General features: G+C 42.2%; 2 protein-coding genes across 3 annotated transcripts; one reads left to right on the top strand and one right to left on the bottom strand.

Moving 5' to 3' along the window:
• Positions 1 to 985: 985 nt before the first annotated feature.
• Positions 986 to 13,510, bottom strand: LOC128450943 (gamma-aminobutyric acid receptor subunit rho-1-like). Of its 2 annotated transcripts, none has more exons than XM_053434703.1 (10): positions 13,395 to 13,510; positions 7,892 to 7,942; positions 7,682 to 7,788; positions 6,486 to 6,553; positions 5,917 to 6,140; positions 4,940 to 5,022; positions 4,244 to 4,384; positions 3,656 to 3,808; positions 2,203 to 2,399; positions 986 to 1,288 (listed from the first exon to the last, which is right to left on the bottom strand). In XM_053434703.1, the coding sequence occupies exons 1-10, from the start codon at positions 13,499 to 13,501 to the stop codon at positions 986 to 988; spliced, it is 1,434 nt and encodes a 477-aa protein (XP_053290678.1). In that variant the 5' UTR covers positions 13,502 to 13,510. The 2 variants fall into 2 exon arrangements, with proteins under 2 accessions (XP_053290678.1, XP_053290679.1); XM_053434704.1 differs by having other exon boundaries at positions 7,682 to 7,795; positions 7,900 to 7,942; positions 13,395 to 13,501.
• Positions 13,511 to 16,697: 3,187 nt separating this feature from the next.
• tonsl (tonsoku-like, DNA repair protein) lies at positions 16,698 to 27,687 on the top strand. The gene is made up of 28 exons (XM_053434625.1): positions 16,698 to 17,191; positions 17,281 to 17,376; positions 18,063 to 18,205; positions 18,330 to 18,513; positions 18,595 to 18,724; positions 18,821 to 18,992; positions 19,088 to 19,202; positions 19,314 to 19,465; positions 19,587 to 19,739; positions 20,100 to 20,225; positions 20,355 to 20,553; positions 20,644 to 20,699; positions 20,800 to 20,889; positions 21,145 to 21,217; positions 21,337 to 21,500; positions 21,937 to 22,060; positions 22,170 to 22,411; positions 22,517 to 22,997; positions 23,081 to 23,298; positions 23,970 to 24,076; positions 24,279 to 24,435; positions 24,548 to 24,626; positions 24,711 to 25,018; positions 25,534 to 25,705; positions 25,960 to 26,135; positions 26,250 to 26,323; positions 26,455 to 26,588; positions 27,115 to 27,687. Exons 1-28 carry the CDS (start codon positions 17,167 to 17,169, stop codon positions 27,312 to 27,314), a joined length of 4,350 nt encoding a protein of 1,449 aa, XP_053290600.1. The 5' UTR covers positions 16,698 to 17,166; the 3' UTR covers positions 27,315 to 27,687.
• Positions 27,688 to 27,875: the final 188 nt, after the last annotated feature.

Raw genomic sequence — 27,875 nt, 5'->3', positions numbered from 1 at the left:
AAAAGTTCCACATTTTGGAAAATGTCACTTATCTGGTTTCTTGCGATGAGTTAGATGAGAGGGTTGATGAGCAAATCTGCCATCCAGCACTTCTACAGTTCACTTATTAATAATTTACATTTCATTTATCAATCCAAACAAAAAACTGAGGTGTAAATCCAACAGTTAGATGTTTTACAGTACAGAACAAAATTCTGGCCTCAGCAATGAAATTGTTTGGCACATAACCTTCTGGAAAAACAGCACATTCTGATAAGATGTAACTTCTTAGCGTGTGAGCTTTAGAAGTGACCACCTTCACACAGAGCCAGGCTAGCTGTTTCCTTCTGTTTCCAGTCTCTGTGCTAGGCTAAGCTGGCTGTTTGATGGCTGTAGCTTTATACTCAGGCCTGAACAGACAGATATTACAAAGGTATTCATCTTTTAATCTAACTCTTTAACCAGAAAAGCTAAACAAATGCATTTCACAAAATGTCATGCTAATCCTATGAAAATTATTTGTTTGCTTTTGATTGTCAAGTCGTATACAAAGAGGGAGGAATCTGTCCGTATGGTGGAATTTTCAGAAATCCATTTCCAGTTCATATTTTTGGTCACTGCATCCAGAATCATACCCCCGCCGAGTTCCTCTGCACATAGTTGCACAGTTTGTGTTGGTGTGTTTGTGCAGTAAAGCCTCATGCAGCGACAATATCAAAACATTCCATCAACAACACTGACGTTACAACATGAAGCCACATAGATTTGATGGATTGATCAAACAATCGCCAATGGCTGACCGGTTTGTCAGTACCTCTGTTTTAAGTGGCTGGGTCGAGAAGGCAATGATCACCAGTCTGTAAGTGGTCTCCATTCATCTAAAGAGCAGTTTCTCTGTCGGAAAAGCATCAGTGGCGAGGTCTTACCTGCTCTGACACAAACAAGCCCAGCTCCTGGAGTCCCGTCCCAGACGACTCTTACACATGTTCCTCTTCTGCATCCCGTGTTATGAGTAGATGGACCAGTAGATGATGTTAAAGAGAATGTACGCACCGGGAAAGACAACCCTTGAGTACTTGTCTATGGCGTGTGTGTCTATCCAAATGTTCACGTAGCCCCTGGACGGCCCCACTTGGCCCGTGATCTGGGAGTCGTTCAGTGCCACCTGGGCCAAGATTCGCTCTTGGCGGCCGCCATTCTCCGGCATCCCATAATTCCCTGTGGTGTTGACATCCATGGACCCATAGCCAGTGATCTGGGGGTCGATCATCATGTCGTCTGGGTTGCCTATGCCACAAGTACACGGCAGCTAGAGAGGTGAAACGGATCAGGGCTCTTAAACAACTTTGGAATGAAACATTGAATAGAAGGATGTTTGTGCAGGAAATGTACCCGAGGCTACGTGGGCAATTTGGCTCCATATGCTGCAACATTTGGCAGATGAAGAATAGTCATATAGTACACAAGCCCGAATCCCTGGAATAATTTGCCATTGCCCCTCAAGCATTTTTAAGTGAGCCAAATTGGAAAATATTTATTTGTTTATGGAAATGCCCATATATGATGTATCCATGCTTCCGCCAATTTAGAAATATTCTAATGGCTAAAATTACTCTAATATAAAATCAGGTCAGACTTGTTTGTGTTGTGTGACTTCCGAACTCGACTGTTTCATACTTACTTTGTCTCCGTCTCCTTATTCACTTTTAGATATTCTTATATGCAATTAATAGAAGATACAACAGCTTGTTTTAACCTTCAGAGACCCTATTTTATCTACAACGATTAGACCAACTGCTTTTCATTAATAATTCATGCAAAACATCAAAGAAACGTTTTCATCCTCATTTGAACGTGCACATTTGAAAGCAACATGGGAATATGTTGGCCACACACTCAAATGCTTTACTCCTTGTTCTAACAGATATACAACCTCCTTACTTGGTGAGAATTATCTTTCATCTTCTGTTAACACGGCACGGCTAGAATAAAACTAAACATTGCACAGTTTTGTTCCATTATTAGATTTGGACATTTGGGCCAAAATTAAGCAAATAATTGCATCTGGCAACAAAACTTAATTTAATAAATCAGTCCACTGGTTTGGTTTAAAGAGGACCAACAAAGACCAAAGAGCAGACAGTCTCATTTGTCACAGTGAAACATTAAATCATTAACATTTCATGAGTGAACTATTAACCGTATAGAGAATATCTCACTTACTCTCTCCCTCAGCTTCCTCTCTTTCCTCTCCTGCACGGTGGAGAGGTAGTTGACCGCCGCGTACTCTATCACCGACAGGAAGACAAAGACAAAACTGACCCAGAGGTAAATGTCCACTGCTTTGATGTAGGAGACCCGCGGCATGGAGGCGTTGACCCCGGTGATGATGGTGGACATGGTCAGGACAGTGGTGATGCCTGGAGGGGAGCAGACGAACAAACAGCAGAGATTTGATCTACTCTATCAGGCTGCTAAATAACACAGAGAGGGATGCGCAAAAGAGCCCAGTCATTTAAAACAAAAAATATGTGTTTTATCCTCACATTTTATTGATCACTGTAGGGAAGTTAGAGAAGCATCATATCTACATAACTTTTTTTCCATATGCCATTCATTTTGTTGCAAATGTACAAAGTGATTCTAAATGTCCTATAATGCCGATATCAAGACGAAAATGTGTCCACTGTCCAATAATTTGGTTTGTGACTCCAGGTGGACAGGGGAGAGGTGATTGGCTCGGCTGAGACTAGTCGGCCAATCAGCTCTCCCTCGATTGAAAAGGCAGCAACTAAGCTGCCACCCGGGAGAGAGACTTCCGGAAGTGCGGGCCACTTTAAGTCAAGAGATTTGTGAGTTTATGTTTGTTTAATAAAGAAGACATTCACATCAGCTTCTGCTTTAATTAGTGTTAAGCGCAATTTTGCAAGTGTCAGCATGCTGTCATTATTTAATAAGAAAGATGGCAACATTAGCAAACTGTATGTTAGCAGGTCTCTGTGGGATTAACATGCTGCTGTCAGCATTAAACTGCTTTATAAAGCAAACCTGTACGTGTTTGTACAAACAACCTCGACAATGCATGGATGAATTTGAACCAAACTTGGTAGGATTTCTACAATTCTACATTGGGATGGTATCCACAGATGATTATATTTAGGAGCTGATCAGTCAAAGGTTACGTTCATGGTCTCAAAAACACACTGTATGATATTTTTGCAAATCGTTGAGCTACAGAGACAATCTGAGGCCTATATTCACTCACTGAAAATAATTCATTATGACGATACATTATGACGATATGAATAAGTTGGCATTTATGACAAATACTTTCATTTGTTTATTATGCGTATTCCTGTTAACACCATATATGTTATTTTCTACATTTCATTTTGAGCATGTTCATTTATTAAATACTTTACATATTTTTACTATCTGCTTTGCTGCTGTAACACAGTAAAAATGTTCCCATAGTGGGATTTTCTTATCTAATCTTATCTTGTCACTCATGACCGATGAACTAAAAGCTAGAGCGATAGCTGACCTCTCCAGAATTATAAAATAGTTTAAAAGAAACACCTGGTGATGGGAAATCACAAAATAAGTTTCTCTCATTATCATGGACTTGTGGTGTGACGTTTTTATGCGAAGGCCACGAGTGTGGGACCTATCGTACCTAGCGGCACCCTGGCGGGCACAGCCCTGCGATCGATCCAGAAAGACACCCAGGACAGCATGACCATCAGAGTGGCAGGGAAGTAGGTTTGCAGCAGGAAGAAGAAGATGTGTCGCCGCAGGGTGAAGTGGATGTACAAACGATTGTACCAGCCTATAGGGGAAAAAATGATATCATTGTCACATGTTAGCTGCTGCTGCACGGTACAGACACTTAGAGGTTCCCTGGCTACTCTGGCGGAGAAAAATAGGAAATAAAATCCGATTTAACGCTTCAGGTTGAGCCTCTAGGTGACATGTGGTTAGTAACAGGCTGCAGGACTTTTACAGAGGGTATTCAGCAGCATGTAAATGGATGGCAGACATTTGATTCAGTTGGTTTCACAGTAAGGATTAAATATTAGTGCGTTCTTCCCTGTTCGACATTCAAGAGACATCGATATTAGTAAGGAAAACTTGGTCCTTCAGTTGGAGAAGTTTAAGTCTGAACAGTTTCACTTTTACATGCATCTGCACATTTGGGCCATTTGCATAATCAGTCTAGTTTAGTGGATGAACTGGAAGAGGGGGATGTGGTGGATTGCAGTACCTGTGCTGCTGTAGAAAGCCAGCTTGGTGGTGGTGTGAAATTTCTGGATGAGGAACTGGGACAGAGAGATTCTTTCGTCAGTGTTGAGGGATTCGTTTCCTTTCTTCCAGTACAGCATCAGGTCATCGTCTGTGTAGGCGTCTGGTGGGAAAATATGCAGAAGTGAGTATACACGTGTAATGAACCAAATCAGGGCCGATTTATAATGGACAATGCTGGATGCGAACAAAATGTGTGACAAAATGATAAAACATGACAAGACTACCAGTGGAAAGCACCACCAGCAGACCCTGGAGACTGAACTATATTCACAGCACGCTCTGATTTTGCGACTGTTAGTGGCTCAGCAGCAGTGACGCTGTGGGGTTTGTACAAGGAGAAAGGGTCATTAGAGCTAAAGATATCAATTCTGTTTAAAGCCAGAACAAGCTCTAAATCATTCATGGTATAACGTGTCGGACGTTTTATAAGACATCTGGATGTGTGCACGAAAAAGGGTTTATGAAAGTGATAAGAAAATTACACTGCACAAAGACACATTTTTGCAGCTATATAGCGATTCATTAACCTGAGTACCATCAATATCACTCAACATTTTAAGGTAATCTGGGAAATGGTTATCAAAATGCATATGTCGCTTTAGACCAGAATGTCTGGGTGATATATTTGTCCGTATGTTTGATAACATCCACTCACAGCTCTCGATCTCCAGCGAGCAGGTCTGGGTGTCCAGAGGGAAGCGGCTCAGGTCCATGTTGCACATGGCTGTGACAGTGACTCTGCAGGAGAAACCGCAGTGACACGAGGAAGAATTCAACTTTGAAACAACAGCGATTTAGGCTAAATTCACAAATTAATGCAAAATCGACCAAAACAATCAGAGGTACTAGAGACTCTGTTTGGATTTTTATATGTTATATGTTTTTTTTCTTGTATTTATTATAAATAAATATAAGTAAAAAGAAAATACAACTAGAGCCAAAAAGAAATTGAATTAAGAAACATCTTTATGCAAAATATGAACAAACAAAGCTTTTCACATATCGCCTAAAATTAATGCTGAAATTAGCCGACTTTAATCAGCCAACCGTTAAATAGATTTTTTTACATATATGTCGGTTAATGGGACTCTTCTTCTCTGATCTTCTTCATGTGTTTTCAGTTTCCTTCCTGATTTAGCTGCCTGCAAAGGTGTTTTATTTTTTATCCTCTATATGTTATACTCTGTTGTTATCACATTTATTTTCAAATCCAACAATCTAATGCCATTCTGTCTTTGTGAATATGAAGTATTTTCCTGATTAATAAAGGTAAAACCCCACGCTGAACTGGTACATACCAGACTCACGGTATAATGGTGTTCTCCTCTGATTAACGATGTCACATTCGTATGCTACACTGATTACAATTATCCAATGTTGGACCTTTCGCCTGTGGTGAAATTAATTACAGTATACTTTTCATCTGGCATTTTTAGTTTTTTTCATCACACAGTGAAAGTATTGAATTTATTCTGTTGGAAAATGATTATATATTGTGACGTTTTCCATTATTTTTATAGTAGAGAATACTGACGTGACTGTGTTATAGCTCTTTTTTACAAATATACACACTGCTTTGCAGAAACAACTCTACGGATTATCAAACAGGCACATCCCAGTCAGTGTGTTTACCTGAGACTGTAGAGGACGTTGCCATCAGGATACACCCTCAGCATGACATTTTCAGTGGTGGTGTCATGGATGAAAGAGCGCTTGGAGTGGACAAAGAACATGTCAGGAACCCAAATCTTCTTCACCAGGCGACTGTCAAAGGTCATGCTCTGGTTGTTGGTGCTCTGGAACGCCAGTCGCTCATCCTTCCAGTAGTGACGCAGGTACAGTGTCATAGTGAAGTCCTGCAGGAAGGTGAAAAACACTGGAGTGTTGAGCAGTAGTGGAGAAAATGATCTTTATAAAGTAAAATGTAAAGATACTCCATCACAAGCAAGAAGTCTTGTAGTCAAAATATTACTTTGGTATAAGTACGAAAATAACTATCTGCTATTTACACAAAATATCAAAGTTAAAATTGTGGCTGTGCAGTAAAATGTTCTCTGTCACTGAGAGTTTAATTATACGTGACAGTATAGATCATTAATACTGATGCATCAGTGCATAAGTAGTGTTTTCCTGTTTTTGGTGCTAGTTTTATATAGAGTTAGGTAGTGACTGTGTTTCCAGTCTTCAGGCATCATACTCACCATATCCACTTCAGAGATGGTGTCCAGACTTTCAACCTGAACATCGACTCCAACAGGAATCGGAGGACCTAATATAAAGTGTGATGCAGAAATGTTAATTTTATTCATAGAAGATGTTTTCATGCTTCATTATGAAGGAAACAGTGGGTAAAATAATAATATCATAATAACTTTATTTGTATATATCTAAACAAGGCTAGAACATGCTTTACAAAAATCCATGGCAACAATGAATGAACTTGAATAAAAGGTATTCAATCAGTTCCATTAGGGCCAAATCATAACATAATAAGGTCAGGACCTTAAAACGAATAGAGACACCCAACAGTTCCCATATAAATAAAGAGTCAACGGTTAGAGAAACTAAATCAACGTTTTGCTTTTGTAAATCACGCTTCCGAAAAAACAACAATGCATCACACAAATATATAACAAAAGATTGCGGCGGTCTGGCTGTGATTCTACTTTTGACCTATTTCAGCTCTTTTACTCTGCTTCATCATCCCCCAATAGTACACAAATACAATTGGGTCATGATAATGGATCAAAGTTGATGCAGCGCTGGAAGCAATCCAGCTCTCTTTTCCACCTCCAGCTGAGACGCATGGTGTTTTTTGAAACTACACACAGCAAACACACTCATGTGTTTCCAGCAGCAGATTGTCGCGTGATTAAAAGCAGACGTGTCCTGATAAAAACAGCACATCTCTCTCTCCACTGCAGGAAAGCCAAAACTCTCAGATTTAAAAAATAATAATAAAAATACAGTTCTTACGAGTATGGTTTTTCACCACACAAAACACAAATCAAAAGATAAACGGAGCTAAAAAGATTATGAACATATATTCCAGTATGATATTCCAGTACAATGAAGACCCTGTGTGTCTTTATCGCTCCGTAATCCTGCTGTTCAAAAAGCTGACATCAAATCCCTCCAGTGTACAGCGATGCAGAAGACTGTGGGTTAACACTCTTGCGATGTAAAGAATTGAGCTGCAATGGAAAACTCCAGCAGAGCCTGCATGGAATGTGTCACTAAGGCCTCCAGGAGCTTAATGCTTATAGGACAGTTTGGCCCAAACCAATGACGGCTGCACAGATCTTATCCCACTTGATGATTGACCACACAGCCTCTAATGCCAGTGTTTGTCTGTGCTGCAGCTCTGTTGATGACAGAAAACGATTTCTTCGCTCACCTCCGAATGCCGGCCTCATGGTGAAATCGTGGTCGTCTATCCTCAGGAGCTGCTCCGATTTAGTCATCAGGGACTTTGTCATGTCTGGACTTCGCTTGTAAACCGGGCTGTGAGACAATAAAACATGAGGTCAGGGTAAACCTGTGTAGACATGTAATGCATTGGTTTTAAAAGTCAATTAGGAAATGGATTACACATATTACGACGCACCTTCCAGGTTTCTGACCTCCACCCCCCTCCATTCTGGTCTCTCTTCGCGACCTTTAAATTAAGAATAGAAATAATAAATGAATAGATAAATAAATACATCTTTCACATATGACCACAGCAGATACAAAAGCAGAGATTTATCGTTTTCTTCAGTTTTACCATGACAGTGTAATAGCTTTAAAATTTAGAATTATGATTTAAAAACGACAACTTTTTTGATTCATGTGACATATGACACAATATATTTTGACTGGAGCTGGAATAATCGGTGTTTGAACGAAATGATGATGCACACATCACTTTATGGTTCAGAGTAAAAACGATAATTCTGCCTCTTTTTGTTTCATTTAGTTGCTCCTCTCTTCAGGGGATTGCAAACTTTTAGTTACATCACACACATTGTATCCACAAAGCCCAAAAGAGCATTTCCTCCACACATCCAATTTGGATGAAGCCAGTTCCTCTCTGGTGCAATTTCTCAATAGGCGTGACTCTGCATACTTGTTCTTTTAGGGACTATTTTCAAGCCACGAGCGGAGAGAGAGAGACACACACACAGCAAAAGAGAGAGAAGGAAGAGAGAAAAAAGAGAGAGAGAGGGAGGAAAAAAAGATAGATTCCAAAAACCCTAAAATGGATTAATAGAGTAGAGCATGCTGTGACAGACAGGGCCAAATCCCTGTGACAACCATGGACATGCATTAAGGAAATACCACAGAGGAAGTGACAAAGAGATAGAGATGAAGGGCTTGTACGGAAACAGAAAGAAATAAAACCCACAACAAGAGTAAAATCCAACAGAAGCAGGTTTCTGTGGGAACTATAGCTGCACTGCAGTGATGAGCAGGATGCTGGTCGTCTGACGTCCAGCTTCCAGCAGCTGGTTCCTAATCCTCTTGGCAGATATGCCTCTCTAACCCCCTCTCTGCCTGACGACGCCATGCAGCAGACTGGCGGCCTGCTCTCTGATCTGCTCTGTGTGGCCTGACGCCTGTTTGTGCAGCGGGAGACCTGCATGCACGGGCTGCATCAGGGTGTAAGAGCCACTATGCAGCCTGTGTGTGTATAGTTAAATATTTATGTTGTTTTGATATTTTCTTATATTGTCCAGGTTTTGTAGTTTAAGTTTTGTACAGTTGAATAATATTTTGTATAATATGTTTTCTATATTCAAGTATATTCTGCTTTGAGCGCTGTTTGAGTCGACAGTTTGAGGAGACCATAAGGCGGTTCTTCTTATAGGTGCGTGGTGGAGCCAGCACGAGTGGTTAGTGATGCGCAAGGTGAGTGGTGAGTAAGTCTGTGGAGTAGACTCAAACAAGTTTATGTGAATTTGATTTACGTGAAGATGACGGGAAAGTGATGGTTGATATCAGTGCTAAGAGAAAAAGTGACATTTTGACCAGCTTGGAGTTAAGGCATTCCAATTTTCGATAATGGATCGTTTAAATGATGTGTCTGAACTGTGCTGGAAAGGAAAATAAAATCCATCACATCAAGTGTAATCAGCCTCCTGGATTCGTTTAACATTGGGTTACAACGGGACGGGGGTCTGATGTTTGTACACGAGTCAGCTGTAAAGAATACTCCTCAGACACAATCAAGTGGCCATCATGTTGGAACTGAGTGGAACGGCCACTTTACCACAGAGGTCGTGCTGGCTACAAAAATGGGGGAGGGGGTTTAAAGTTTATTGTCCCAACAAGTGGATTGGGTGTAATGTCTTCATTTTTAGGCAACCACAAAAATGATTGACTTTGACCTTTGAAAAAAAAACAGTATTGTCAAACTTTAGCAAGAACTTTATATTGAAAATAAACCGATTTACGATAAAGTAAATTAAAAGATGTAATTCAAAAGTAACTTCAGATTCCGCTTGAGTCAAGTGCTGATGATGGTTACTGTTCAAATGTATATTGAGAAAAAATAAGTATTTTCCATTTTTATTATTCTAATTACTAATTAAATTGCGATTAAAGAAGTTCGTCAATCAAAATGTATGTATTTCAACTACAGGAAATTACTTTTAAGCTAGCTTGGCTGCCTTGCTTCGGCTAAACTTGGTTGAGTTTAGCTAAGTTGGTGTAATCATTAGCATGCTGTTTTCTTTTAAATAAAGACGATATTGCAAAATAAATGTCATATTTAACTACATATGTAGCTAGCGGGCTACTTTGGCTTCGTACAGCATGATTTTATTTAAATTTTCCGTTCGTAAGCTTTAGATACTTGCAAGTAACAAAAGCAAATGTAAACATTCACAGCTTTTTTTAAATGTCATTTTTTCCTGTCCAAAGAATCACCCGGCGATGACTCCCCAAATTATCTCTAAAACCTCATGAGGGGGTTTTCCTCTGATGTTTTTCTTGTGTGGGACTCAGCTGTCCTACACAAATCCCGCGCTCCGCTCTTCCTCCTCAAGGCGGTGAGTGGAATTTTTTACGCAACATAGTGAAAACTCCCACAACCCACGCATGGCAACATCCAGCAGCTTTTGCGATTTCACACTCCAGGCGAGGAGTGGGAGGAGGAGAGGAGCGATGGGAGGCAGGCGGGAGACGAGTTTTACTTCAACATGAATACATGAGATATTTTTTTTACCCTCCTGCTAGTAGGGGAATCAGAGATTCACACTTGATTTGTATTCACAGACTGTGTGTGTCAGCAAAGAGGAGACGGATGTGAGCAGACTTTTAATGAGTTTCGGAGGGGTGAAGAATAGATTGGAGAACACGCTGGCATTTAGAAATTGCAGCTTTGAAGCACTTGCACTGAACCGTCTTTTGCCGATTTTCCACAGATGATTACGATTGTGTTTCTCTTGTACTTAATGATCATCTTAATCACCTTAGGGCTGAGATGATCACTTCAGATGACTGCAATTTCATGGATTGTCTTGATTTAAAAAGGCAGCTTTAATCCCGCACTGTTTCACACACGTCCCCTCAGCGAGGACAGACTCACCCTGTCATGCATCCTGACAGTTTGCCGTGGTGCACACGAGCAGCTACAGGTATTTGTCTGTCAAACACTTGTGTTCAACTCAAACGGATGAGAATCAAGCCGCTCAGTGCGATGCCGCCGCCGATCTATAAATAACGGTACTTATAGCATGAAAAGTGATACTGTATCTAAAGGCAGGGGGATTATAATTTGACAGGGTTTGTTGAATATATTAAGTCGATGCAAATCATTCAACACTGACGGTATTATGAGGCGATCAGAGCTGTACTTTGCCTGCTTGAGAAAATCGTATCATCTTCAGCAGAGATTAAGGCAAATGCGGTTTCTCACTAGGGGGCTGCGTTCGGCAGCCAAACTACAAGTAAATAGTGTTTCGGTTTATCAAATGCTGAAGATCTATTTTCATTTATAGAAAACGTTTGTTCTTTCATGTTTCAGGTGCTGTAAATCTGGATTTTTCTGAGTCAAGTCTATTCAGATCCATTTTAAGATTTTACACTGACATTGGACTTTGGGGCTGAAAGACAATCTGTTGATTGGTCAATAGTCATAATGAATTAGCAACTATTGTGAATAATTTTAAACTTCAATTGTGATGTAAAGTAAAGATTTACCGCAAGATAATGCAATAACGGATTATCCCGAAAACTTGGTGAAATGATGTGGTATATGTCACGAAGTGTGTGGTATATGTGTAAAGAATTATTAATGTTCGGAGTGCACTCTCTGAGTGTAATTCTAGTTTGTGTTTTTTGACTGTTGGTTGGATAAAACATCCAATTTGAAATAAACAACTACAGTGATGGGATGGTGTGATGTGTCATTTAGAAGGTCCAGTTTGTAAGATTTAGGTGAAAGGGATCTATTGGCAGAAATTGAATAAAAAATGGTCCCAGTGATGTTTTCACTAGTGTGTTTCATCTAAATTGTACAAATTGTTGTTAACTTTAACCTTGAATTGTCCCTTTGTATTTAATTACTTTATATTAACATAAGGATTGGGTCCTCACAAGGAGGTCGCCATGTTTTTGACAGTAGCCCAGGCTGGACAAACTAAATATCGTTTGAGTTTTTATGACAACTGAAGTCTACCACAGGTTCTCTTTCATGTTTAAAAGGGGAGGGTGGGGTGATTCAGGGGTATTCAGATGCAAAATGCAACTTCACCACTAGATGTCTCTAAGTTCTACACCCTAGACCTTTAACAAACCCAATGTTTAGTTGATTAATCAACAGTGATAATAAAATGTTACATTAGTTGCTGTGCTAGTGTGTTATTTCAGATCTGATATTGCAAATGATAGGATAGAAATATCTGGTGGTGTCACATTTATTTTGGAATTATCGGTCAATTGTTATTGTTACACTCCAAATTTTGTATTAAGTCGAAAATTGTTGCTTTGTATGTTAATGTTCATTTTAAATTGATGACATCATATATTTAAGTGATACCACAATCGTCAACACAAATGATAAATCACACTTTTTATGCTTTAATGTGTGGTCTAAACACTTAGATGGTAATTTGCTTGTTTTCTAACACAGAGATGTCGACTTGTTAGTCAGGCTGCACTTCCACATACTGCACTAAACAGCTGTGATAAAACTAAAACCGTTATTATAGCCAATAAATCGATTTTATCAATTATTCAAACAGAAAAGTGATACAAATATTAAGTGAGGGTCTGACGGTTTTACTGTGTACTGAAGAATGAAGAATTGCAATTTGACAAATGTATTTATGTGATCCCAAAAATGTCAGCATTTTTGATTATCAGGTTGAATGTGGGTCAAAAATGACTGCGATTCTAAAATCTTGTTTTACAGTGTAAATGCCACGTTTCTCTCAGCACCTGCACTGTTCTTCAGGTCCAACTCAATTCACTGCTCCTTGCATTTAACAGCAGTAGCTAAAACTTTTAACATTTTAATAACACAAATACATTCTGTTCTATTTAAATCCCCTCTAACGTTCAAGCCAGTTCGAACTAGAGGACCTGAGGACCCTTTAACGATTTCCAGTTCTAGTTCATTTGCGACTACAACATCTAATCCAATGGTCCCATTAACGAGGCAGCAATTAGCCCAAATAATCACATGAAATCGACATTGACTACAACTGCTGCCTTTGGGGGAAACAGTCATTAACTGGCCCGCAGTGGTTGTGGGGCAAAAGAGCACTGTTCTCACCAGTAGTGCATAAATAGATGTGGGGATTTAGGTCTCTCTCTCTCTCTCTCTCTCTCTCTCTCTCTCTCTCTCTCTCTCTCTCTCTCTCTCTCTCTGCTCTTCAATCTGCTGTCTGAATAAGTCAGGGTTTCAGGAGGGAGGGAGCAACACAGGTGACACAGGAAACACAGCACAACATTGTGTTAACATGAAAAATACATCTATAAGAAAATATAAAAGGGACAAAGGAAAAGAGCAGATGTTTTGCAGTAAAAGCTTCATTCAAAACTCTCACACATCCTGTCCAGAGAATGAAAACCATTCATTCATGCGTTTGCCTTTCATCCGTCCGTGTCTTCTCTGACATTACCTGCTCTGTTTGTAGTTCTCCAGCTTGTGACCTCTTGACTGGGCCATCTTCCCGGCGGCGCCCGCGATCCACACACAGAAGAGCACAAAAACAGCATCCACCTGCATGGTTCACATTCCCCAGAGGACGCACCTCTCCTGTCACTCAGAATTGACTCCCCTCCAGGGTTTGGAGCTCTCCACCTGCCTGAGACATTCCCTTCCCCAGCGCCGGAGCTGATGAGAGAGGGGAGAGGACACAGCAGCAGCAGCAGCAGCAGCAGCAGCAGCAGCTACACTGGGCTATTCTACGGCCTGAGTGGAAAACATTCTACGGTGCTTAATCTCCACAGTGGGAAAAGCAATTTTGACTAAACCGATAAATCCTTGAGCGTCAGATGGTACAGATTTGATCCCTCCAGCGGCGGATGTGTCTGCCTCGTTGTGTGCTGCTGTGCTCAGATATCCTGCACTCTGCTGTGCTCTACTCCACTCTGCACCGCCCAGAAACACCAATTCTCACAATGATGCAGCATGCTCATTTGTAAGGTCAACGGTTTAGAGACACACACTCCCACAGGCTGAGAGGAGGCTCTGTGTCTGATGTGAAAGGCTTCTCTGCTCCTTCAGATGCTGCAGTCTCACGTCTGGCATTTAAAATGTTGTTTTGAGGCTCAGCAACAAACAAAAAAAGAGACAAAGCTGCATTTCTGCTTGTTTGTGTTTTGCAGGGTTTGAGTTTCAGGAGTTTTGATGAAAGGCTAGACTGGCAGAGTTATTTCCTCTCTTCCTGCTGTGATGTTTTTCACTGTGTTTCCCTCGGGGAGACAGATTTGGGAATATTTTTGGATGCTCCAAAAAGGATTTCTCAGGTTGATGTGTCGACACATTGAGCACAAATAAGGCCGAGAGAGTTTTCAAACAACAAACCTGCAGATCTAAAACTCATCCAGAGAAGATGAGATATATATTATTAATTCATATCATATTATATTGATTTTCTGCGTAAATATTAAGACATCACATCAAATGGGTTTCTTCTCAATCGTGGTTTAATTCGATTTTTCAGAAAATTGATACAAAATAAAGAACCACATGCATTCAGTCCAAACTAACAGCTTCCAAGAGTCTGATCCTCGCATACTTATCAAGCTACTTTTAAAAAAATCAAGGAGGACAGACACCGGACGTCTTTTAATTAAGCAACACACGTCAATCTGCTCCAATATTTGTCTGTCAACGTGCGCTGTCCATCCGAATAAGCCAATCAAAAAAAACATCTCAGCACTGACGTCATCCTCATCTAAGCCACATGTCCCCTGCCCCTCTTCTTTTTCTCTTTTTTTTAAGCAAGCTGAACAGTTGGATTATAAGATCATGAATTTGGGTTAGATCCATGGACGTCAATCTGAAAATTGGTGTAAGTAAGGTTCGGCATTGTTTGTGTTTTTGAGATTTGTTGATCCTTCTTTGCCGGATCCTGCTGAGTAAGCAAATGCACCAGCTAGTAACTGCACAAACCAACACAGGCAGCTAACAAACAGGTCCATGTCGTGTTCCTTACTATAAAAACAATATACAAATTATAGATATTTCACTTGAGCTGTAGTAAGCCTACTATGGTGTTTAAATATCATTTAAGATTCACATTAGAGCCATGCTAGAGATGCCATGGGCTAAATTGTTGAAACAAAACAGTTTCAACATTTAATAAAACATTATAAAGTAGAGTTGATAAAAGGGTGACAACATCACAAAATATAAACACCTTCTAACATACAGGCAAATCATTATGTTTATGAGGAAATCCCCTAAATATGATATACAACACAATTGTAACTCAGAATGTTGAAATGAACTTACTCTAATTCACGTTTGGGTCGTAGAGCCTGAGTGACACCTGATCTTTAAAGGGTAACCACCTCAAAATTTGGAAAGATAGCTGCACTGCCCACTATGGGACGAAAGGTATAAATGTGTTAAACAGGTGAAGTCCAAGTCACTCTGCTATCATGTGACATCACAGAGAGGGGAACAGGCAAGTGGTTACCACTAGTGGGCAGCAAAAACAAGCTGTTGAGTTGAGATCATGATTTATTTGGGCTTGGACAAGGGAACAATTTCTGCTCATAACTTAGCACCAGTAAAATATTCTGATCAGCTTAAATTTGACAGAAATGTGGGCCACGCTTATTAGTAATAATTTAGATACTTAGTTACTAATTTCCTACTCTGTCATTATTTGAAGATATTTTTTTCCTATCAATTCCAATTAATTCGATTTTTTCTTCTGACTTACAGTTTTTTTTATAATGTCAATAAACTTGCTTGTTGTGGCAAAGTAAAACTCACCACTGACTCAATGTGACAGAATGTAGAATATATATTTATGTTTGTATATTGTATAATGCTGTCAGACTCTACAACATCAACACGAAATGAGCAAATAAATACTGCACTGGTCATTTCACTCTACTTATACTATTTGCACTACTTGCTCGTGGACTCATCCTTTGCCACTGCACTTTACTTTAAAACCTTTCAATTCAAATCATTACAGTGAAAGGTGTAAATAATGTACATACTCAGCATTTAGTTTTTTTTATTATATCGTCTTTATTTATTTTTATTCTCTCGTCTACCTCATTCTGACTCGTCTGCTGCTGCTACAACTGAATTTCCCCGGGGGGTGGATCAATACAGTTTTATCTTATCTAATCTTATATAATGTGTGTATATAATATAAACAGACACACAATCTATATGTGTGTGTATATATAGTGTAAATTATAATTTATAGCTCATAGAGTCCCTGCAATCTATCACTTATAATATATACCTTTATACATACTTATATATGTATGTATGTATGTATGTATGTGTGTGTCTGTGTGTGTGTGTGTGTGTGTGTGTGTGTGTGTGTGTGTGTGTGTGTGTGTGTGTGTGTGTGTGTGTGTGTGTGTGTGTGTGTAATGTATATATTATAGTCCTACAAATCAGAAATTATAAGGACTCTTACCTATAGATTAGTTTTTGTCTTGGTCCTCTGTCATGGCGAGTGGTCAGTGTGCAGTATTGTATATAACCTGTGTGTTTTCAGTATATACTATAAGGAGAATATTATGTCTTGTAGTTTTTCAGTGTCTAAGATCGTCAACAGTCGCTAGATGTCACCATGGAGCTGAAAAACTCGGAGCTTCTTCTGCCGCTAATTCCTCCTCCTCTGTTTCTAAGTGGAACTACGTCACTACTACAACCCTGTGGTTAGCCAATCAACGGCCTAGCTTTTAGATGGGGTATTTTCTCCAGAGTTTAGACTGTCAGGCAAACAGTCTCACGCTCTTCTCTGGCGACACCACGTCCACACACATGTCAAGAAATCAGAACTTCTGAGACTCGAGTGCTGGTTGGTGGCAGACGATCAATGCTAGGGGGACTGGATCTTCTGGGGGGGACATCCGGAAGTTGTGCCTGATAAGTGTTCTCGGGGTAAAACAACCCTCCACACAGGGGCAGCGCACTGATTGGCTGAGAGTGATGGCGGGGGTTTGTGAAGAAGACTGATGGCTGAAACTGTGTTTATTGTGTAGCAGTGTTTTGTGAGTCTCCGAACACGATCTAACCCACCGATGACACAGAGATCGGACACACACAGGTGTACCACCACCCTGACCTTCGGGGGGAAGTGAGGAGCTGCTCACCGGTGTCACTTCCCCGCTTCTCCGTCAGCTCTCCTCTGTTGTGGCGCTATAAGCTAAAGCGAAGCCGCCTTGTCGGTGACTCCCAGCCTCAAGATGAGCTCCTCGCGGGAGATCAAGCGTAAGTATCGCTTTACTGGACAAGTTATTGTCGTTGGCACATGTTTGGGTTGTTGTCGGTTAAGTGTTTGGTATTCGATTCCCGTGCAGAGCTGCAGAAAGCGAAGAGCAAAGCCCAGAACAGCAGCAACCTGACGGAGGAGGCGAACATCTGCAACCAGCTGGGAGAGTTGCTGTCCAGATCCGGTGAGGAGGTTACATACAAACTATACGATCAATGTATATCTATCTATCTATCTATCTATCTATCTATCTATCTATCTATCTATCTATCTTTCTTCTTCTTTCTGGCTATCTATCTGTGTGTCTCTATCTATCTGGCTATTGCTCATAGAATCTATAGAATCGAAGAAGATAGTAAAGTGATAATAATGGATGGCTGGATCGTTATTTAGTTATTTAGTTAGTTAGTAAGTTAGTGCTTCATTGATCCCAAACTGTATAATTTCTGTGTTGAAGCAACAAGGTATCAGGCACACAACACACTAAACAAATTATAAAGGTGTGGTAGCAAAGTAGTAAACATGACTCACACATGCAGACTTGTGTGTATTTACAAAGTACTAATATGTTTATTCATTTATTTACAGTTAGCAGTATTATGCAAACCAGTACTCATTTGGTTTGGATGAGTCATGCTAAGAACCCATACATGTTGGTGTCGATCCAGGATTTTGATTATATTTCATCCTTTTCCTTGATTTCTCAGAGGATAAACCAAAATCAATTTTCACATTTAAATGGAAAAGCTCATTCCATCTTTTCGTACTGTTGCTGCTTTTGGTTCATGTTTTTCCCCCTTTCTCACAGCACAGTATAAAATTGACTTTTACATTTGTCCGTGTGCTCCGTCTGATCCTCCTGTATCTCAGGCGATTATGACGCTGCCATCAGGGAGCACCAGCAGGAGTTGGCGCTCTCTGAGGTGCTGAATGACGTGATTGGACGAGCCGTGGCCAATCGTAAGATAGGAGAGTGCTACGCGGAGATGGGGAACATAGAGGCTGCTTTGAAAGTGAGTCCATTGATGCAAGAACAAGTTGGTGCCCATGAAACCACATTCTTCAAATCTGTGACTATTATATTTGAATATGATTCAGGAAGCTCATAAGTGGTTGTATGTTTGTCTTCTTCTTCAGCATCAGCAGTGGCACCTGGACTTGGCTCGCTCTGTTAGAGATCACGCAGAGGAGCAAAGGGCGCTGGCCACTATCGGGCGAACCTATCTCTTCCGTTATGAATCGGACCAGTCGAGGAAAAGTTTGGAGAAAGCAGAGGATGCCTTCCGAAAGAGCCTGTCCATCGTGGATGAACGTCTAGAAGGTGTGTTTGTTTGCAGGCCTGTGTGTCCTCTGGGATTTGTAGTGAATCATTTAAAACATTTTAATTTTTTTTTAACTCCAGGGACGGTGCCGGCGCGAGAGATCAGTGAGATGAAGGCTCGTCTGTTCCTCAATCTCGGTCTGGTCTGCGATCATCTGGGGGAGCCCAAACGCTGCAGCGAGTTCATCCGCAGAAGTGTCTTCATTGCTGAGTACGAAGATCCTAAACTATACTGTGTCCTAAAATAAAAACTTATGAAGGAATGTCCTCTTGTAAATGGGTCTTACTCCTTTTTTATCGTGTGAAGGAAGAGCCAGCTGCTGGAGGACCTCTACCGTGCAAACTTTAATCTGGGCAACATCTACTTTCGTAACGGTCAACACTCCAACTCTGTGCGCTGCCTGGAACAAGCCAAAGAGTGTGCCAGAAAGATAAAGGACAAGTTCGGTGAGAGCGAGTGCTTTCACTGCATCGGCAAGGTACGGCCTCGACCAAACCCTCCAACCTACTGCCTCTGCGGTTTGTACAGTTTGTGATAAGTGTGTGTGTGTGTCCTCGCCACGTTTATCCACAGGTGCAGCTTTCGCTCGGCGACTTTGTTGCAGCGAGACGATCTCTGAAGAAAGCTGTTCTGCTGGGTTCCCAGCAGCCGCAGGACAAGCAGGCCGTGAAGAAAGCTTTCAAAAATGGTGATGAATCAAGTTTTGAATCACCTCGTCTTGTTGATTGTCGGTTTTTTATTTCCTCCGCCTCAAGATATTTGAGTTGATGACATGATTTTTTTTTTTCTGATGTCCTAGCTGACCGTGGCTGTAAATTAGAGGAGGAGCTCGGAGAGGATCAGGGCAACAGACTCAGCTCCCATCAGGCCGTGGAGCTGGCAGAGCAGCTCGGGGACCTCTACTGTAAAGTTGGCTGCTACAGCAAAGCTCTGGATGCCTATCAAGCTCAAGTGAGAAGCATTAAAAGCTTTGTAGCCCCCAATATGCGCTGCCTTTGAACTTATCTTACATACCGTATAAGCTCTGTAGTGGACTGCTGGAGCATTGAGAACTGTTGTTGTTCTGGTGCAGCTGAAAGGTGCGGAGGCCCTGGGGAAGGCTGCTCGGGAGCTGGCCGTCATCCACGTGTCCCTGGCTGCCACCTACACAGACCTGAGGCAGCACAGCAAGGCGGTGGAACACTACAGACAGGAGCTGGTGTTACGACAGGGCAGATCATCTGAGGTGAACACGCCCAACCTGCACAATCACCCAACACTAATCTGCTCTTAAACATCAGCGTCATGGTAAACAGTACTATGGCTGTTGTGCTATGTTGACTATTTACATCAGTATTCAAGAGTTCTAAAACATATGTATAATACCAACAGAGCACTCAACTGATAGTTTTGATAAACTAAAAAATATGAGTTGAAATCTATTTATTACGCTTGCAGTTTAATGTCAATGAAATTGTATTTACTCTCTGATGTATCGATATTTTTGGATTCAAGACAAACTTTAATGGGTTCCTCTTGGCCATCCATCGTTCAGTGGGTGGGTTTCCATACTTGTGAATTTAACGCCTGAATCTTTCTCTATCAGGAAAGTAGCACTTGGATAAACATCGCAGCAGCTCAGGAGGAGAGTGGCTGTACCTTCCAGGAAATAGACAGCAGCTACAGCAAAGCGCTGCAATGCGCTCAGAAGTGTGGACAGGCCAAACTACAGGTGATATGAGCAGCTGAAAGAAAGGCAATTCATTGTTTAAGATCTAATAGGCTCATGAAATATGAAAACATTTTTTTTACCCACAGGTATACTAGAGTTTTAATGATTTCCTGTCTCTCCCTCCTTCAGAAGCGCGTGTTGAGGCTGTGTTTGGCATCTCAGAGACGCGCTGGCTCATCAGATGCCGGAGACACCGAGGCCAGGCTGCAGGAGCTGTGTGCTGCAGAGGGCTGGAGTCCAGACGGGAGTGATGGTGAGGAAGATGAAGAGGAGGAGATGGACAACAGTGAACCTCTGGATGACAGTGACGTCGTCCTCTCAGATTCAGGTCAGAAACACGCTGCTCTAGAGTTGACCTGTTTCACCTCCAGACTTTTGGATAAAATTCAAGTTGTCTTATATTTCATGTGGGCTCCAGATGATGATCTTGAGGGTTATGACAAGATGGTGTCGGGAAGGAGGAAGGCAGGAAGGGTGAGTCATTTATCAGCCAGCCTCATAGTCAAATTACACACTGTACATCGTCACTCTTTTTACCCTCTGACATGCTTATACCCTTGTCTCCTTGCTTTAGTGGAACAAGAGGAATGAGAAGGGTGAGACGTCTCTGCACAGAGCGTCTATAGATGGAAACCTGAAGCAGGTCCAGTATCTGGTTGAACAGGTGAGAAAAACCCCGAAATTGTTTTTTAAATCAGGAATGTGAAAAAGAAAGCAAAATTTGGTTGGGTAAAATCCATGTAAACTGTAAACAGTAACAAACCTATTGGACTTCCTTTCTGAGCTTGTTGAATATTTATTATACAAACATAAAAAGCGGAGAGAGTCTCTGCTCAGCTGTGAATCTTTATTAGGGCCGACGCTCTACATACAGAAACCAAAAAATCTGGATTGTGTGATAATTGTTGTTCTCTGTCAGGGTCATCCAGTGAACCCCAGAGACTACTGTGGGTGGACTCCCCTGCATGAGGCCTGCAACCACGGTCACCATGGTAACTGATTTGGGATTACATTTATTGAATCCTGTTTAAAAGCTTTTTTATTTATGAAATATGGAATAAAACCTGTGTGTCCGGTTCTATCATCCTTCGTTGTTGTTTCTCTCGTGCAGACATTGTGGCTGTGCTGCTGGACCGCGGTGCAAACATCAACGACCCCGGCGGTCCGTTGTGTGAGGGAGTGACTCCTCTTCACGATGCCCTCGCATGTGGCAATTTAAAGGTTGCCAGACTCTTGGTGACACGAGGGGCTTCTGTCACTCAACGCAACTCCAAGGTGTGTGCATGAGTGTGTATGTGGTTACATGCACTTTTAGCCTCTTATACACAACTCCCACTATATTGCTTTGAAGGCCAAAGATGTAGTTGCTGTTTAGTCACGTGTTGACATCCAGGTATCCTTCAAATACACAGACCTTGATTTGGCCCTGTGACTAACCACTCCCAGAATAAATGTGGAATAAGAATGCCACTTATATGGTGGAAGAAAGATGCAACGTTCCCACATTGACCAGGCTGTGTGAAAGGGACTTAGAGCCCAATTTTGCTGAGGTAGGCTTAAAAACACATTCATGCTCCTGTGAATTGGAATCAATGAAGGCTGCTGGTGATGTAAAAAAAATCAACCCACCTCCCGAGACAAATAAATCCCATCACAAGTCACACTAACTTGTGTATCTTGTGTGTTTCATGCCTTCACTCTCCTCTTTCAGGGAAACGCAGCCATGGATACCCTGCGTCACTGGCAGAGGACGTACAGCCGAGAGCTGGACAAGGAAACCAAGCAGGAGTGTGTGGCTACAGAGAATCTGCTGAGGGAGGCACTGGCCGGGGGAGGTGAGACTTTCAGACGCTCCTACCATGTCAGCCTCAGTCTGACTTTAAAAAAAAAAAAATGAAATCCTTTCAAATACTTGATTCTCCCACTTATCTCCGTCTCACACAGTGCCTGCCGCTCCGGCCCCGGCCAAGCCTTTCGATGCCCTGCAGGACAGCCAGCTGTTTGATGCAGAGAACTCTGAGCCACTGTCGTCCTCTGGAGGAGGCTGCTCCGTCAGCCAGGACCGGCCTCGACACAGCAGGAGCTCGGAGGTGAACGCGCGGCCGGCCAGCCCCAAGCGGTGGCAGAGCAACGGTTCAACACAGCGCCACCGAGCCAGAGGGACAGAGGCTGCCGTTCTCTATGGGGTAATGTCTGATGAATATTTTCAATGTGGATGAAAATTCTACTTTTTCTCTTTCTCTAGATCTAGAAGTTACAGTACATGATTTGTATGTATGTGAATTCCTCAGAATAACAGCAGCTGCTCAGACGATGGCGACTCGGACTGCCCCGTCAGTCCCCTCCGTCCTGTCCGCTCTAGGCACAGTTTCCCATCAGCCCCGAGTCAGAAGGAAGCTCCACCAAGCAAAGAAACCGGCTCCGTCCCGACTTCAGGCAGCATCAGAGAGGACCCGGCACCATTCGTCCTCGAACGAGAGGAGTACCACAGCGCCCTTCGAGGCTTGGGCAGCTCCAAATCTCTTCGCCAGGGTCTGTCACAGCCACAGTTTTCCAGCACGCCCGCCGTGTCTTCCAGCAACAAATCAGCTCTGGTTCCGGAGGAGGACTATCTCGCCGATGACTGGCTGGATGATGATTTGGGGGACATGCAGCCGAAGAAGAAGAGGAGGCTTCAAGTCAATCAGAACGGGATGAACGGGGAGGACGCAGCCATGTTTTCAGCAGCCAGAAGTCAAAACAGGCACCTAAACTCTGACCCGACCCGCCGAGGTAGCAATGACTTCTCTTTCATTTTAATCTCACTTCATGTTTCTTTGCTTATTTGACTGTCATTATTGCTCCTCTTCTCTCAGCCTCTGCAGTTCCCTCCTCCTCCTCCTCCTCCTCCTCCTCCAACAGGAGTCTCTCTCTGAAGAAGAGCGGCTCTGTGAGGCCTCACCAGGTGAAGATGACTCAGATGCCTGGGATGGTGCGGTTGGGCAGACGAGAGGTCAACCGGCCGCACAGCCCCACCGTCACAGATGATGAAGACATGCTATCTGAGACTCCGCCTCCACACATACACATGCAGGTCAGAGTCACAATCACAATGACAGACTCGTATCACAAATCACAAAATAACACATTGTTACACGACTCGTTTAAAGTTCCAAAGAGTCAAAGTCAAAACATTTTTCACATCACTTATTGAGGACCGTGTCGACTGCAGCTCGATGATAATTAATGGTTCAACGTGAGCAGGGGCCAGAACTGGAACATCATTTGTCTTGAGCCTGTCTTCGCTCTCGATTAATTTTAGATGGTGATGAATGTGGCTGTTAATGAGACGGAGCTGATCAAGGAAAAGGAGCCATTTTAAGATACTGCAGTTGCTGAATATTACAGACTTTACCAGAGAAGCAAATGGACTTTTAATATCATACGTTCCCATAAGTCATGCTGGAAATCTGTTTAATCTAGTTCAATTCACCCTATTTAAAGGTGTTGATTAAAGCTGATGGCCTTTTTGGAAGTTGTAGTGGTTTTTTTGCACAGTGTGTCAAAATTCCCAGACAAATAAAACGCTAGGTATAGTGATTTTAAAATGAAATTCTCCTGCCCTCGTGTTTAAATGAAGAAGGGGAATAAAACCATTGAGGGCGTGAAGTCCTGATATCAAACTGAAACAGCCTTGAATGTAAGAAGCCAGTTCACTGTGCTCACATATATATTGTTTTTTATTTTTCAATTTGTATATTTCAGCCTGCAGCTCAAACACTGGCTGCTCCGATGCCCACATCACTGCCTCTACCAATCAGAATGAGGGTCAGAGTTCAGGAAGATGTTTTCCTCATCCCAGTTCCACAAAGGTTGGTATATAATGAATTAAACGATGTCATTATTATTTTCCTAAAACATTGTGATAAAGAGCTTTGTGCTTTGGACAAACTGTTGTAGCAGCAGCATCGGTGATTTAAAATCTTTTTTAAATGTGGTCATTCAACGTTTGAATTTGGTTGATACTGTTGTTTATGCATATTTTCTAACCCACATCCATTCGCTGTGTTCCAGTGAGGCAGCCCCCTGCACCGTGTCGTGGCTGTGTGAGCAGGCAGCTCAGCGTTACTACCAGAAATGTGGCCTCCTGCCTCGTCTCTCCCTGCAGAAAGAGGGCGCTCTTCTCTGCCCGCAGGACCTGCTGCTGGCCGTCCTGCACACCAATGAAGAGGTGAGGAGCACAGACATTAAGATGAAGTATTCTAGATGAATGCAGCTTTTACCACAGTTTCAATTATTTTCCCTGGGACAGAATAATAATAATAATACGTGGCATGTTGCAGGTTTTGGCTGAAGTGTGCTCCTGGGATCTCCCTCCTCTCCCTGAGCGCTACAAAAAGGCCTGTGACAGCCTGGCAGTGGGTGAGCAACACACACAGACACACACGCAAAAACACACAAACACATTTTGATGATCAGTTACAGAGTCTGTTTGCCTCCTTTCAGATGAGAACAAGCGCATCACCCGGCTGTGTGAGGTGCAGGACGGGAGCTCCTCTGTGTCGGTGTGCGGCCTCAGTCTGGCGCCCTCTTCCCTCAACCCCATGCTCCGCGCCCTCAAACTTCAGGCCAGTCTAACCGAGCTGCGGATTTCCGGCAACCGCTTCCATGACAACCTGCTCCCCGATCTGGTGGCCACAACCATCACCATGCCTCGGCTCCGGCTGCTGGACATCTCTGCCAATCACATCACAGGGGAAGGGCTGGGGAAGGCGGTGAACGCTTTGAAGGGACAGAGTCATCCGGCGTTTCCGGTAAAGTCCTCAGATGTTTTTATTATTTCCCCCGATCAGTGTCATGTAGGTGAAATCAAGTCCTCTCGAACTGAAAGACTATACTCTAGGAATATCTCAAAAGATTAAAAGATTAAACAGTATGAAAAGAGGAGGGTATGAAGATGTTTTTTGTTGCCACCATTTGGGTGAACTGAGACGTCAGTGAGACGACCTGTCACACATGTCTGTGAGGATGTCACACTGACTGAAAATCTGTCTTCAGAAATCTAGTTAGTTTTTCTGTGATTCACAATTATTAACTATTATATATTTTTTTATTTATACCTATATTTTATTTGTTTAACTTATGAACACAGTTAAAGTGTGACCCAGTTTACTATAAGTCCTGGTGGTTCTTGTAACTACTCACTGAAGCCACTTCCTCCCTCCCTCAAATCGCACCAGGCACATTTTACCCTCGCATGTGAGAAAGACTCACATTTAACACAAAATGAATTCAACCGATTTATTGTTGTGTTGGTTTCCTCTCGTAGTGCCTGGAGGAGCTCGACCTCAGTATGAATCCTCTGGGGGACGGTGTGTCCGAGTCCTTGTCCTGTCTGCTGTCCTGCTGCCCTCTGTTAGCCAAGCTGTCCCTGCAGGCCTGTGGACTCACTGCTCGTTTCCTGCAGCAGCATCGACTGCTGCTGGCCAGCGCTCTGACAGGTAACTGTAACAAAGTGCAGAGTCACTGGAATACTGAGGAGAGTCTGTTATTCTGTAATGTGACGATGAACATTGTCTTTGCTGCATTTCGGGGATATTGATGTGGGTTTAATCTAAGTGGGTCACTTGGGTTTAGCAGCTTCTTCTACAAAATAGAGAAAAAATATATTCTTAATGATATAGTAATCTTAAAAAGCTCTTTGGAAGGATTCAACATGACAAAGTTGATTGATTACTATCCTTTACTTTGTAAGGGACGGGCCACCTGAAGTCAGTGAATCTCGCCCACAATGCACTGGGCTCCACTGGGTTTGAGCTGGTGCTGAAGACTCTGCCTCTGCACTGCCTCACACACCTGGACCTGTCTGCCATCCGAAGGGGTCCTGCTGATTTCCCGGCACTTGAACACCTCGCGAAACTCCTGTCACAGGTACATGCATGTATACACATGTACTATGATATTAACATGTCATCCGTGAATTGACCGATTGAGACGTATTCATGGAACTAAACAAATGACGTTGACGTTTGTCCTGAATCCCAGGACGAATGTTCCCTGACGCACCTGAGTCTGGCAGCCAACGACTTAACGGACAGCAGCGTCGCCACCTTGGCCAGGTATGTGTGTGTGTGTGTGTGTGTACTTGTGTATTGGCTGAGGTATTTTCAGCTGTGGTTTAATCTGTTGTCATTTGTGTGCCTCTGCTGCCGTCTGGTTCTCCGAGTGATTTCCATTGATTCTTCTCCAGGTGCCTGCCTTCATGTCCGTCTCTGCTGAGTTTAAACTTGTCGGGAAACTCGTCCGTCACCTCAGCTGGACTTCACAGCATCCTGACCACTCTCAGAGAGGCTTCTCGACCTCTGACCCTTCTCAACCTTCAAGGTATGCGTTGTATTGATGTGTGTATGGATGAAAAGTTCATAAAGCACGTTTATTTTCTTCCTCCTAATAGTTTTGAAAATGTAAAAAAAATTGGAATTATTGTTTTGAAAGAATTTGAAAACCTGCATGTATTGTTTTGCCTTTGGTTGCTCATTTCTATCATAAATAAAACAAGTCAAGTGTAGTTTCCGCTCAAATAAGACAAGGTATATGTGGTCGATATTTAGACACTGTTCATATATGTCTGAGGTAAGAGTGTTTGGTTTGTGGTGTTTTTGTACGTGTGCATGAGATGCAAACACGTACAAACGTGCGTGTTTGTACAGACGTACAAATATGTACAAACCAAACACTCTTACCTCAGACAAATATGAACAGTATTTGAATGAGGAAGCGCCTTTTTAAATTGGGGCTTTTTGAAAAATGCATAATCAGCCAGAATATGCTGAGGTAAGGTCTAGGTACTGAAGAACATTGAGAACATCACATATACACTCTGAATTTCTATTGGTTTCATCTTCCCCAGGTTGTCAGGTGTCGGGCCCCTGGGACAGCTCAGCTCTGGATGGTTTGTCAGAGCTGGTCAAAGATCTTCGCCTTTGCTCTCAGGGACTGAACAAGCTGGACAGACAGGCTCTGAAGCAGAGCTGGAACAACAGTCAGTCACACGGGCTTTTTATTGACCGAAAGGCCAAGTGCCTGCTCTCTACTGCAGCCTCTTCATGAAGACGAGAGAATTCTGTTTCACACACACTTGAATCTGAGCCATATGAAACTCTTATTTATTCACAAATACACAGCTTTTATAATAAGGATGTTTTTCTGTTCTTTTAGGCTTTGTTCAGTTACCGGTAACAGCTGGAGACTACATTAAACAAATATCTCGTGACACACCGTCTGTGGACACTTTGTAAATAACTCCAATGACTTTCATTTATTCTGTACCCTTCATTTACGTGTCTCTGTGAAAGTCTTGTGCATAAAAAACTGTTTATTTTAAGTGTGTTTGGTTTCTGATGCACCTTTTGTCCTCAACCCACTGAATTATTGTATGATTAAAAAAAAAAAAAGGAAATAAAAAAATGTTAATGACTCATGATGCTTTGGTCTTTCAGGGTCCGTTTTTAATCTACAAAGCAAAAAGTTGTCGGCTTCATTTAATCTAAAACTTTCTGTCAAATTGAAACTGAATTCAAGTGAAGAAACTACCACATCCTTCTGAGAAGTTGCCACAGAAACCAGAGACATTACTGCCGTGGGACTTTGCCTCGTTTTCTCAGCATTGTG

The sequence above is a fragment of the Pleuronectes platessa genome, chromosome 11 (genome assembly GCF_947347685.1).
Source record: "Pleuronectes platessa chromosome 11, fPlePla1.1, whole genome shotgun sequence".
Classification (NCBI taxonomy): Eukaryota; Metazoa; Chordata; class Actinopteri; order Pleuronectiformes; family Pleuronectidae; genus Pleuronectes; species Pleuronectes platessa.
Note: the sequence above shows the minus strand (reverse complement) of the source record. Positions and strands in the feature narration are given on the sequence as shown.